The 12,987-nt window shown below is 38.4% G+C and overlaps 1 protein-coding gene across 1 annotated transcript in view; it reads left to right on the plus strand.

The window, feature by feature from the left end:
• Window positions 1-12,987, plus strand: part of SPAG17 (sperm associated antigen 17) — a 214,253-nt gene that overhangs the window by 96,232 nt on the left and 105,034 nt on the right. The window contains exons 14-17 of the mRNA XM_008706365.2: window positions 1,414-1,641; window positions 1,737-1,955; window positions 7,885-7,946; window positions 8,534-8,647. Coding sequence (XP_008704587.2) covers window positions 1,414-1,641; window positions 1,737-1,955; window positions 7,885-7,946; window positions 8,534-8,647 — 623 coding nt within the window. The remainder of the gene's footprint in view (window positions 1-1,413; window positions 1,642-1,736; window positions 1,956-7,884; window positions 7,947-8,533; window positions 8,648-12,987) is intronic.

Consider the following 12,987-nt stretch of genomic DNA (forward strand, 5'->3'; position numbering starts at 1 on the left):
GTACCCTCTTAACTCAGAATTCTCTAGTGGCCACCCATGTCACTCAAAGTATAATCTAAACTGGCCTGCCACCCACTTTTTGAACTCATCACCTGTCAAGCTCTCATCATTCCATTCCACTCAATCTACGTTGGCCTTGCTGTGATTCCTTGAACCTGTTGGCCAAGCCCTTGCCTCAGGGTCTTTGCACTTGCTATTTCTCCTGCCTCCATCCTTTTTCTTCCAGATATTCACAGGACTTGCTCTCCCACTTCCTTCACATTTTTGCTTAATTGTGCAGAGGGGTTTTCTCTGACTACCTTATATAAAAATAAGCCCCTCCCTAACCGCTGTCACTTGTTACCTCCTCACCTGGTTTTATCCTTCTTATCATCTCTGATATGGCATACACTTACCTGTTTGCCCTGTTTCCACCCACCAGAATGGATATTCTAGAAGATACGGAGTTCACTGCTAACTTTACTGCTGTGGTCCCAGCTTTTACTATAATCCTTGACAACCAATATGTGCTCAAAAGGTGTTTGCAAAATGAATGAATGAGCAAACTTTCCTTAATTCTGTAACTTTTACCTGTTCCTTGTCCTTCTTCTGGATTTCCTCATGTTTTTTTCCAAAGGAACCCTCCCTGTGTCCTCATTTCTATTGGAGAAAAAGTGGAGGTTACTCCAGAATCATTGATTGCCACAATCATTTTACTTTTCCTCATGGAATCCCATGATTATTTGCTAGTACCTACCTCCCACCCCTCTCCCTGAACTTCTAAAATGCAAGAACCAAATCCTTTCTTTGAATTTCTGGGATCTATGAAAAAGCCTAACACATAGAAAACAAAAGCGAGTGAGCAAGCAAGGGAGGGAGGGAGTGGGTGAATGGATAAATAAATGCTGTCAGAGAATAAATGCACAAATAAATAGGGCCAACTGAAAGCTGATAACCTTTGAAAAGTACTACAGCAGTTCGAGTAGGGGAAAAGTGGCCTTTTCTGAGCCCTAAGGAACAATAAAACCTGCTGAACATAACAGCGTATGTTAGACACAAGTGAGTAATTTTTTTACTTCAAATTAGAACCCTAGCAAAGGTGCTTTTGCTTAAAGATGATAAGTTTTAAACATATTCAACCAATATGGTACCCTGGAGAGTCCGTGTGAATTAATACTAATACACCTAATACTGATTAAGCTACGAAGCCATTTGTGAGCATTGTCTTGATCTGTCATATCTTGATTGTGCAGCTTTTTTATTATTAGGTACTACCCATATTTGTTGCGAAATTGTTTAAAGTCAGGTCAACACCCAGCATGATGTGATTCCCTTGTCATTGTGGTGGACAGACCCCCTGGGTGCCCCTCTGTCAGCCCTGTACCATGTGGTAATAAGAGCATTCCTAGCAGCATAGTTTCTGCATTCTTACAGAGATCTTGAGCTGGAATGAAGTAGAACGAGCCTTCAAAGTGTTTACTTTTGAGAGCCTGAAACTCTCTGAGGTTAATGAAGAAGGAAAGCTAATGCCTTCTGAGATGATATATGGGACAGATTCTGAGATGTTCAACATACCATGGGACAACCCTGCCAGATTTGCTACACAGATAAGGCAGCAATACATCATGAAAACAAATGCCCAAGAGGCCAAACACCAAACAGGTATACTGCATGGAGGGAATCAAAGGAATTCTTACATTTTATGATTGTCAATTTTTCTAGCATAATATCCAATGAATTTTCTTTAAACTGACTAGACACTGAAACCAAAGACAGAATTTTATTTGTGGATCAGAATTGGTCAACATCTGTGCAAGAGGATGAGATCACTAAAGAACCTTCAGATGCTTGTCAGTCTGATTCTAATAATAGGAAGCATTCTGACCCAAACCGTAAGGAACCCTTAGACCCTGATAATATACAGCCGTCAGAGCAGGAGACCAGCTTGAAGACTCAGGTCCAGTCTGGGCCTTCAGGTGAGTAAACGTGGGTGTGTGTGGGTGTGTGGGTGTGTATGTATACACTATTATAGGATGCACTAACCCCAAAAATGATTCAAGAAACATTATCTAAATTTAAATGCCATTCTGTGTCAACTGAAAGACTGTTTAATATCTAAGTTAAAATTAAACTTTGCTACTGTTATTATTCAGTACTTGTTATTTTGACCCCTGTTTTTAAAAATATCTTAAGGTCTATTAGTCCACTTTTACCTTATAAATACAGTAAGGTGAACATAATTAAAACTTTCCTCATTAGTATTTTATAGGGTTAGTGTGATTATATGAAAAAAATATTAAAAATACCTACAATTAGATAGTGACTGCCCACTATAGAGCTTGGTACAAAATCAGTGCTCAATGAAGAACTAGGATTCTCTTTCTTCTTTATAGCTCAGGTAGTGACTCTTACTCTAGAATATACCATCATAAATATTGTTATATTATGTGGGAGACTGTTAGGCTAAATTTATTGAGCTATTTTATGCATAGCTGTCAGATTAATTACCTAAAATCCAGCTGTTTGTTTCCTGTTTACAACCTTCAGTGGCTCCCTACTAACAGAATCCAACTCTTTGGCCTGCTACACATGCTTCTCCAGTAGTATCAAATTACTTTTCCAAAACCTTTCTGCTTTTTCCCTTTTGCTCCTTCGTCCCATGCTCTAGCCAAACAGAATTAGGCTCTATTTCCTCTACACAGCCTTTTGTTTTCAATCTCTATGTCTTTCCTCCACAAAACCCTCCACCTAGAGGTCTCTTTTTGATTACAGTTAGATTTCAGAAGCATTTCCATGAAGCTTTGTTAGATGTGTCCATCTCGAAATGGCTCCCTTAGCATTCCCATGGTCATAATTAATCTGTGCTTCCTTTATGGCATTAGCTATCATTTCCTACTACTTATTACAATTACTCATATGCCTATATTAAGTTTCCATAATACTATAGCTTCTTAGAGATCACAGGTATGCTTATCTTAAAAATATTAACGGTATACCGGACCATAAAACAAGGCTCAGCAAATTTTCACAGGATCAAAACTAGAGTATATTCTCATACCACAGTGAAATTGTGGTGGACATTAGTTACAAAAATAGTGAAAAAATACACAAATTTTCAAAGAGAAAAAGTCACAATAGAAATAAGGAAATATTTCAAGTTGAATGGTAATGAAAATACTGAATATCGAAATTTCTATAATGCAACTAAAGCAAGGGCTACTCAGAGACAAGCTCAAAAATTTAAATGAATACATTTTTTAAAAGAAAGCTAAAACTTAATTAGCTAAACATCAACTTCAAGTTGTTAGATAAAGATGAAAAAATAAATCCAAATAAAGTGAAAGGAAGAAAATAAACATTTTCTATTAACAGAAAATATAGATGTGTGGGCTTCTGGGTGGCTCAGTCAGTTAAAGGTCTGCCTTTGGTTTAGGTAATAATCCCAGGGTCCTGGGATCAAGTCCCACATCGGGCTCCCTGCTCAGCGGGAAGCCTGCTTCTCTGCCCCTCCCCTGGCTCATTCTCTCTCTTTCTCTCTTCTTCTTCTTCTCTCTCTAGCAAATAAATAAATAAAATCTTTAAAAAAAGAAAATATAGATGTAATAAGGAAGAACAAATACTACAAAATCTGGTTCTTTGAAAAGACTTAAAATTTGATAATTTTTTTTAAATAAAAGGTGAACCACAGAAAAAGGAAGTGTAAATAGCCATATTAGGAATAAAACCATAACAGGAGTAAAAATCATCAGGAATAAAGAAATAGACTTCCCTCTGATCCTACAGAAATGTAAAAAATAGTAGGAGGATATTAACAACTTTATTCCACTAAGTCTTAAAATAAAATGAGCAAATTACTGGAAAAGTATATCTTACCTACAGTGACTCAAGAAGAAATAGAAACATGAATAGTGTTGTAATCATTTAAATAAATTAAATTAATAATTAAAGATCCTCCTGAATAGGACATACCAAACTCAAAAGATCTTATTTACTAGTGATACCAAACACTCAAAAAAAGAAATAATTCTAGTCTTAAAAATTATTCCCAGAAATAAAAAATGGATATCTTCCCCTACTCATTTTACGAAGCTAGCATAAACCTTATAATAACACGGTCAGGGATAGTACAACAAAAGAAAATTATAAATCAAACTCATTCATGAACATAGATGCAAAAATCCTGGATAAAACATAAGTAAACTGATCTAGCAATATACAAAATGACAATAATACATCACAGGTTGTTTTTATAATAGGAATAAAGGAAAAACATACATTGTAAAAATCAATACAATTTATTAATTAACACTGAGAAAAATGGTATCACCATCTCAATAGATGCAGAAAAAGCACTTAAAACTCTATAGCAATTTATGAAAGAAATCTTAGCAAACTAGCAAGAGAAGGAAAATTTCTCTACCTTATAAGGTTTATTCTTAAATTACTACCACAAATATTATATATCAAGATGAAAAGTTGAAAGATTTCCCTCGACACCAGGAACCTATCTACTATAGACACTTGTATTCAATATTACATTGGAGATGCTAGCCAACTCAGTAAGGCAAGAAAAAGAGATAAAAATGTAAGGTTTGAAAAGGAAGAAACAAAACTGTTACTATTTGTAAATATTGTTTATGTAGAAAACCCAAAATAATCCACACAAAGACATCAGGATTAATATGATAGTTTAACAAGAAGTCATGGTTATGAAAGGACACACATATGATGTCCGCAGTGCTGGGTCTTTCCTTTCTCATTACTCACTATACTAAGCATTTACAGTCTGTGTACTTCTCTGTATGTGTTATAATTTATAATTTTAAAAAACATTAAACAAGAGTAAGTGGTCTGTGGCACAAGAGAACAGATATTAAGTCAGTATTGACTGAATGGTCATCTTGCCATTTTCATCAGTTTAGATAATGGTGAAAGAGAAAGTCATCGATGAAGTAGAATTAGGGAAAATCTGCTTGCTTATTAGTAGAACAGATAAGTGAGGGTGAGGGGTCAGGGGAGAGAGGAGATAACATTTGTTTAATATTGCCCTGCTATATTCCAAGCACTCTGCTAAGACATTTTACATATATTAACTAGTATTTGATATAAACCTCAAGTCTGTGAGTAAGATACTATTACCCTAATTCTAGAGACAAGGAGTTGAAGACTCGGAGGGGTTAAGCAACTTGTTCAACTACATACGAGTAGGAAGTCAAGATTCCAACAGAGCACTAACTCCAAACCAATGCTTCCTCTACTGTGTCCTGTGGCTTCCTCGGTTCCTGAAATTCCTTGTGCAGTGGTTTAGCCATACTCACAGTCTCTTCCTCATACTGATACTTAACCGGATTTTGTTACCAAAAGGGTTGATTCCCTATTTCTCTAAGCCCCTTACCTATTAGCCAAGCTCACAAAAATAATTAAGCCAAGTAAGTCGACCTGGGATGTTATGCCTTTATTGCATCCTGTGGGAATGTAAATATATGACCAAGGCGTCACTTTGTGTTAATACGGATCCAGAATCAGCCAGGAGAGATATAAGGCCTGAGGGTTTTTTTCTTTGTAGTTTGTTTTTTTCTTTAGAGCAACTGGTGTATAGTTTTCCTCAGGCAACTTTTGCCACCTGGTGGTCAAACCATGTCAATTGGCATTCCAGATCCTGGTGGAAAATAGATGATTAGAGCAACTTAAATTGTCAGGGCTAAAAATGCTGTAATGGCTAGTGTATCCTCGAGGCTGAGCAGTCTTGAGAGCTAAGCCGCCACAGCTTGTAAAGGATCCTGTGTGGTGTATGTTGTTCCACATCAAGGAACTCTTACAGGGGAGGGGGGCTGAGCCCTGGTGCCTCACCGTGGCTGCCATGTCTAAGCGGATTTGTTGCTGTTGATCTTGCGTTTCTTTCCCCCCTAACTCTGAATCGTATTTCTAAAGAAGCCACTTGAAATCATTTTAAGCAGAGCAGAAATTGTTCGTGTATTTCCTGCACAACCGTCTTAGCATCAAATACATATGAAAACCTCTTCCTGGATGTGAGGGACTGAATATTTGTGCTTTTCTTAACCAAACACTGGATTTCCATCTGAGACTGTTTTTGAACTTGACAGGGCCTATTGGATATTTATGAAAAACCTGAGAGTTGATAACCGTGAGGCTATGGGTTTAGATGTGCCCTTTATGCTTGTTGGGTGTTTTTTTAATAAAGTAACTGCTTTGCAGAGGGATCTTGTTATCTCTAAAGTAAAACAGATTAGGAAAGCTGTTTTTCAAAGGGATGAGAAAGCATCCATTTCCAGATGTGTCAAAAACTACTGAATCACACTGTCAAAGGATTATGCGGTCAAAGGCAGAATCCGAAAGAAAGAAAAAATATGATTTTTACTCTACCAGTAAATGAAGAGTTCAGATTAGTTTTAGAATGTTCTCTCCTTTGACAAAATAACCGAGGCACAATTTTTTAGAACATACTTTCTGAACTGGAGACTTTTTCTGCTGGATCCTTGGACACAGGAGGGAATATCAAATCTCCCGGAAATCTGGCAGACCACAGAATAGAATAATTTTTATTCCACAGATTTCATATCAGTTGCTTCAAGGACACATGGGACATCATGGTCTATTTAGAGTTATAGTTGGCCTGAGTTTTCTCTTGAGTAGATGTATTTATATAAATACTGAACTGAATTGACTTTATAGTTTTCCTCTAAATCAAAATGGAACATTCATGCCGTCACCTCCACCAGCCCAAGGCAAGACGGAACCAGTAGCGAAAATGTAAGTAACTACGCTCCTAAAAGAAAGAAAAACATTGGCCTATCCTTGGTAGATAGGCACAATTAACTACACCTTCTAAAAGGGCAGATATGGTTCTCTTTGCCACAGAATGAAGCTGAATCTTATGCTTACCCTAAAACAAGCTTTTGTTTTGAGCTTCTACCACAGTTCTGCTCTCTCTCTATAGCTTTACATACATTTCCAGTTTTATTATATGATGTAGATTTTCCTCATTCAATCAAAACAAAATGTACTGAATCCCTCCCATGGGCTGGGTGCTCAGGGTAGAGTTATGGAAAATAAGGTCACCTTCCTTTTTCTCCAGGAATTCACGTTGAGATGGAGAGATAGGCATACACAAGTAAACATCATCAGGCACCAGTAAATGCTATGGTTAAAAATAAAGCAGGGTAAAAGGCAGAAAGGCTCTTGAGGAGGTGACGTTTGGGCAATGATATGGATGAAGTAAGTGTTTGAACCAGGTGATTATCTCGAAGCAAAGCATGTCAGAAAGAAAAGCAAGTGCAAACACTTTAAAACGCAGCAAGGCAGCTGGTGCGTCTGGGAGGAATGAGCAAGGCGAGTGGAAGGGGTGTGTTTGGAGAGCAAAGGAGGAACCATTTTATATGTGACTGTGTAGGGATCCACTTGCTGATGTTCTAAGGGTGAAAAAGGCCAGGTTGGCTCAGTTACTCAGTAGCTTCACAAATATGTTACCAGAATATTCATCACCCACGCCATTTCTTTGGTCAAACTTGGAACATGCTCTCTAGTTTATCCATTTCTATATGAGAGATTCAGAATCACGGGAGCTACAGCTTAATCAGTGAGTATTTGCAACTTGAAAAGGTAAAGGTGCATTTTTAGAAGTGAGGGAGATACTCTGAAGGCAGAATATCTGATGATTTAGGAACGCCTCATATAGGAAGCTGCGATCTTTTCAAAGGATTTAGTGGAACTCTTCTAGGTAGAATTATTGACACAAACACCTTTTTGGGGGCATGAAACATGCCTTTCATGAATTACCTTTTCAGCACAGAAACATAGATCATATGGGCGGCAAAAAGGCCCAGCACTGACAAAGGCAAGAACAAAGCCCAAACACAACTGAATGTTGGTGTCTTTGATTTACAGAACAGACCACGAACAATGAGATCAAAGATGAAGGAGTCACAAAGGCTGAGCCTCTTGAAAAGGTAAGGAATTGTTTTCCTAAAAGTGTAGAGACATGTAAGATGATCTGAAAAAACTGTGACCCAGAGTGAGAAACACACACACACACACACACACACACACACACACACAAAGCAGATGCTCAGCAGGAGAAGGAGGGGGATTGCTCAGACATCCCTAGCCCAGCTCCAACTGGAGAGAAAGGAGTTAATTTCACTAGCGGCTTAAGCAAAACTTCCAAGCTTCATGCTCCTCTCTAGACAGTGTGGCTTGGCAAACTCACAAACACCTGCTGACCATACAGCCATGGAGAACTAATGCTGTCTTGAAGTGAGTTCAGAAAACCTGCCTATAATTGCTAACAGGACTCAGAAGAGTATAACCTAACAATAAAAATATTTAGATTATGTTGCCCATAAAAAAAAAAAAAAAAACTCAAAGGCATACTCTTTCTGGCAGCAGTTCTCCTAAAATGTTGCCATATGGATTTATACATATGCAGATTTCCCCAATTAGATGAAGTGCATGCTGGTTCGTTGATAGAGTCCAAGAGGCCTCCATTTGGACTTACACAAATTAAAGCTGAAATTGCACTCCTATGATTTTTTAGAAACCCAAGAAGATGACTGTGGAAGCCGAGTTAGAGGACATAAAGAAAACACAACAACGCAGTCTAATGGACTGGAGTTTCACTGAACATTTTAAGCCGAAAGTTCTGCTTCAGGTATTAATGGACCGTGAGTCTCCAGGAGACGGTTGGACAGGTCTGGGGAGTCATGGTATGATTTAGAACAGTTCACTTCTAGGTCACTGTCTCAGATCTCATTCTGATCAATATTCCCATTTACTTCAGCTATAAAAGAATTTATTCCCAAATTGAGCTATGCATGCCCAGGCAATCTCCAAAATAGTTTAAAATATATTTTCCAAAGAGATGTTTTTATAAAGAAAAAAGAAGAAACGTACACGACTGCTGCACATATTTTCCAAGAACAAAAGTCAGGCTTTATGGGACAGCAACCTTATTTTTTTCCCATATTGCCTATCCGTTCTATTAAGTTTTCATCACATTTCAAAGTATTTTCTTTCTTTCTTTTTTAAGATTTAATTATTTATTTAAGAGAGAGAGAACAGGGGAGGGGCAGAGGGAGAGAATCTCAAGCAGGTTCCCCACTGAGCATGGAGCCCGAGGACCCTGAGATCATGACCTGAGCCAAAACCAAGAGCTGGATGCCCAACTGACTGAGCCACCCAGGCGCCCCTCAAAGTATTGACCTGGTGCAGTTAACAGGTCGATGGAACCTGCAATAGCTAGCATTTATTGAGCACTTACCATATGCTTGCCATGGCTTGTAAATATTATTTGCTCATTTAATCCTTGCAACAATCCTATAAAATAGGAACTATGTAAATAGTAGGAAACTGAGACAACTTGACCAATAGGAACTTTTGCCCAAGGTCACATGGCTGGTGAGTGACAGAAGCAGGATATGAACCCAAGAAATCTGGCCCCAGAACTTGTGCTCTTAACCACTATGCAAAATAACAAGGGATCCTACATTTTCTGTTTCCATGTTTTATGCAACAACCTGTGCTAATTTTTGTTTTATCTTTTTAATTTTAATCTGACCAATATCAAAGTTTTCCATCCACACATTTTTAAAGCCAGAAAGTTCTATATAGAGTCTTATGAAAAATAGCAGCTCTCTCCCACCTCTATGCCTAAATTCCCAGAGGTAGAAGTATTTATTTACCTATTTCTGGTGTTACTTAACTCAGTTATCTCTAATCACAAGTACATTTTGTTTAGTTTTAGTTTCGGTTGGGCATCATCAACAATTGACTCCCTCTTGAGAAAACAGCTCTGCCAACCCCCATGCAGCATGTGCATGTAGGTGCGGGCACACGCACAGAAACACACACACACACAAGTACACACTCACTCATACACTCCTACACGCACACTAGAACTTCTTGCCATCTGCTAATGCTGTTAACCATATCATCATTTTTGGTTAGATTAATATTCAATATTTACTTTATTTCATTTGTATAAATGTTATTCATAGCTGAACTATGTAAATACTCTATGATTACATTTCCTTTTTTGATACTATTTTTGAAAACCCTGGAGATTGTTTTCCCATTTTCTTCATTTGTGTAGTTTACTATTCATTTATCATTACTTATCCCCAAGCTCTCTACCAAAGAGTAAAATCTCCTCTCAGGACATCCAAACTAACAGGCATTCTATCAGTTTTACAGTCTAAGCCCCCTCTCTCCCGTATGCTCTGAATTCCTGCTAGCCCTCCCGACCTGCTTCGCAGCTGTGGACCTGGGAGCTCCCTTTATTGTCATCCTGGTCACAGCCTTGGCCTCTCTTTCCAGCCAGAAACATTAGTGGTCAAGGATTATAGGAAAAGCTGGGACCACAGCAGTAGAGTTAGCAGTGAACTCCGGACCTTCTAGAGTATCCATTCTGGTGGCTGGAAACAGGGCAAACAGGTAACTGTATGCCATAGCAGAGATGATAAGAAGGATAAAGCCAGGTGAGGGGGTAAAAAGTGACAGTGGTTAGGGAGGGGATTCTTTTTTATATAAGGTAGTCAGAGAAAAACCCTCTGAACAATTAAGCAAAAATATGAAGAAAACATTTTCCCTAAAAATTTTGAAGCCATTCCTCAGTAGTATTCTAGCTTCTTGGATTGTCCTTGAGGGGAAAACAAAACAAAACAAAACAAAACAAAACAAACCACAAAAAAACAATGAAATTCTGATTCCTGATCAGTTGTTTGAGTTTGGTATTTTTCTTCTCTCTGGAAGATTTTAAGATCTTCTGTTTGTTCCAGTGTTCTTGACTTCCTGTGGCCATGCCTTGGTGTGGTTCTGTTTCCAAGTATCATACTGGTACGCCCAGTACAATTCAGAAACTCCTGTCTTACTATTCTGGGAAATGTTCTACAACCATTTCTCTGATAGTCATCTCCTTTCCCATTTTTTCTCTTTCTTTCTGGAACTCCTGCTATTCTGGTGCTGGACTTCCTGGACTAAACTTCTAATTTCCTTCCCTTTCCTCTAATTTCCAACACTTGTCTTCTTACAACAAGAAGAGCTATAGCTCAGCTTTCACCCAGTTCTTCTACTGGGCCTTCTGCTTCTGTTATAATCAAGGGTTATTTCCTAAAGTTCTATTTATAATTGCAAATTACCTTTCCATAGCATCTTGTTCATATTGCCTGATACTGTATCTTCTCTTATCTCTGAGGATATTAAAGTCCTTAGAAGTCCTTAGTGTTTTCTCCCTGCATTATCTCTTTTTCCTCAAGTTCTTTTTATTTTTTTCCCAAGTTTCTTTCCTGGTTTTGTTTTGGGGTCTCCATTTTTCCTATTAGAAAGTAATATCTAATGACAGTTGCCCTTTTGTTCATGTTAATAATGAGACTAAAAATATAATAGGAAGTGATGCATGAGCTCAGGGCAGGGGGGAGTAGTCCACAAATGGACTTCATTTGGGGAGATTTGGCTGGGTGGTTTCCTTGCGAGACCCATCAGTGTTGGTATGTTAGTCTGTACTCTTAAGCCATGTAGGTTCTCCCGGGTGGTGGGGGGGAATCCTAATCTCCTACCGAAAGACATAACTTACCTGTCAGGGTTTTGGGAGCTGTGTGATGGGGGGAAGGCAGTTAGGCTTCTGGCCATTCAGCCTCTAGATCTGCATCGTCCAGTGTGGTAACCACTAGTCACACGTAGCTTCCGAGTACTTAAAATGTATTTGGTCCAAACTGAGATGTTCTGTTAGTTTGCTATACTATATATATACATATATAACATATAATATTGTATATATTACTTATTATTGTGTATATCACAATGTATATACTATCTTTTTGGTATAAGAATATATACCAAATTTCAAAAATTTTATATGAAAAAAGGTGATATATCTCATTAATAATTTTTTTTTAAAGATTTTATTTATTTATTTAACAGAGATAGAGACAGCCAGCGAGAGAGGGAACACAAGCAGGGGGAGTGGGAGAGGAAGAAGCAGGCTCATAGCAGAGGAGCCTGATGTGGGGCTCGAACCCAGAACGCTGGGATCATGCCCTGAGCCAAAGGCAGATGCCTAACCGCTGTGCCACCCAGGCGCCCCTTTATATTGATTACATATTGAAATGATATTTTTGACAGATTGGGTTGAATAAAATATATTTTTAAAAGTAACTTCACCTGTTTCTGTTTACTTTTAAAGTGTGACTACTATAAAATTTAGAATTACACATGTGGGTCACCTTATATTTCTTGGGCCTCAGTTTGTACTTTCATGAAATTCCTTTTTTTTTTTTTTTCTGTGGTACATCTCCCCCTTGGCAGTGCCTGGGGTCCCTTTTCTTAGACTCCACTGCATCATTCTGTGGGTAATAATCTTCCCTTTGTCTGCTAAGGGGGGAGATGAGCAGCCACCTCATTGTTCAGAATTGTCCAGGGCTTCTGGGGGCCCTAAGAGCTTCTTAAAGATATTTTAATCTTCCTAGTTTCAGTGCCACTTTCACCGCACTCTCAAAAGTACCTAATACTGCCATTTCTTGAGCCTTTCTGCACTTTTGCACACAAGTAAGGTTACTTCTGACCTCTGGTAAAATTAACCTTAGAATTTGGTTTTCTATGTCCGCTGTCCGTCGTCCCCTATCCTTCTGCTTTCCAGCTTGTTGCCTTTGTCTCCTCTCCTGTGACCTTCAGTTTCGTGACATTAAAACCCAACAATTTTACTGTTCTTTTAGTGAGGTGTCAAGAGTACATGTGTTCAATCTTTCATCTTTCAATGGACATTCATTTCAGACTTTATTTTTTTTTCGGTTTGGCTCTGTCCTCACCATTCCATGAAGGTGCGTGATCACCGTCCTGCTGGATCAAATGGACATTTGTCTTTCTTCATCTTCCTTGACCTTTTAACAGCATCGCAGAGCTGATAGCTTCACTGTGAAACACTCCTCACTCTCGGTTTCTCCTCACTCTGTATTTCTCCTTGGTGCTCTGCCTGGAATTTTGTTGACCTAATGTCTA

The sequence above is a fragment of the Ursus maritimus genome, unplaced genomic scaffold (genome assembly GCF_017311325.1).
Source record: "Ursus maritimus isolate PB19 unplaced genomic scaffold, ASM1731132v1 scaffold_12, whole genome shotgun sequence".
In the NCBI taxonomy this organism is placed as follows: Eukaryota; Metazoa; Chordata; class Mammalia; order Carnivora; family Ursidae; genus Ursus; species Ursus maritimus.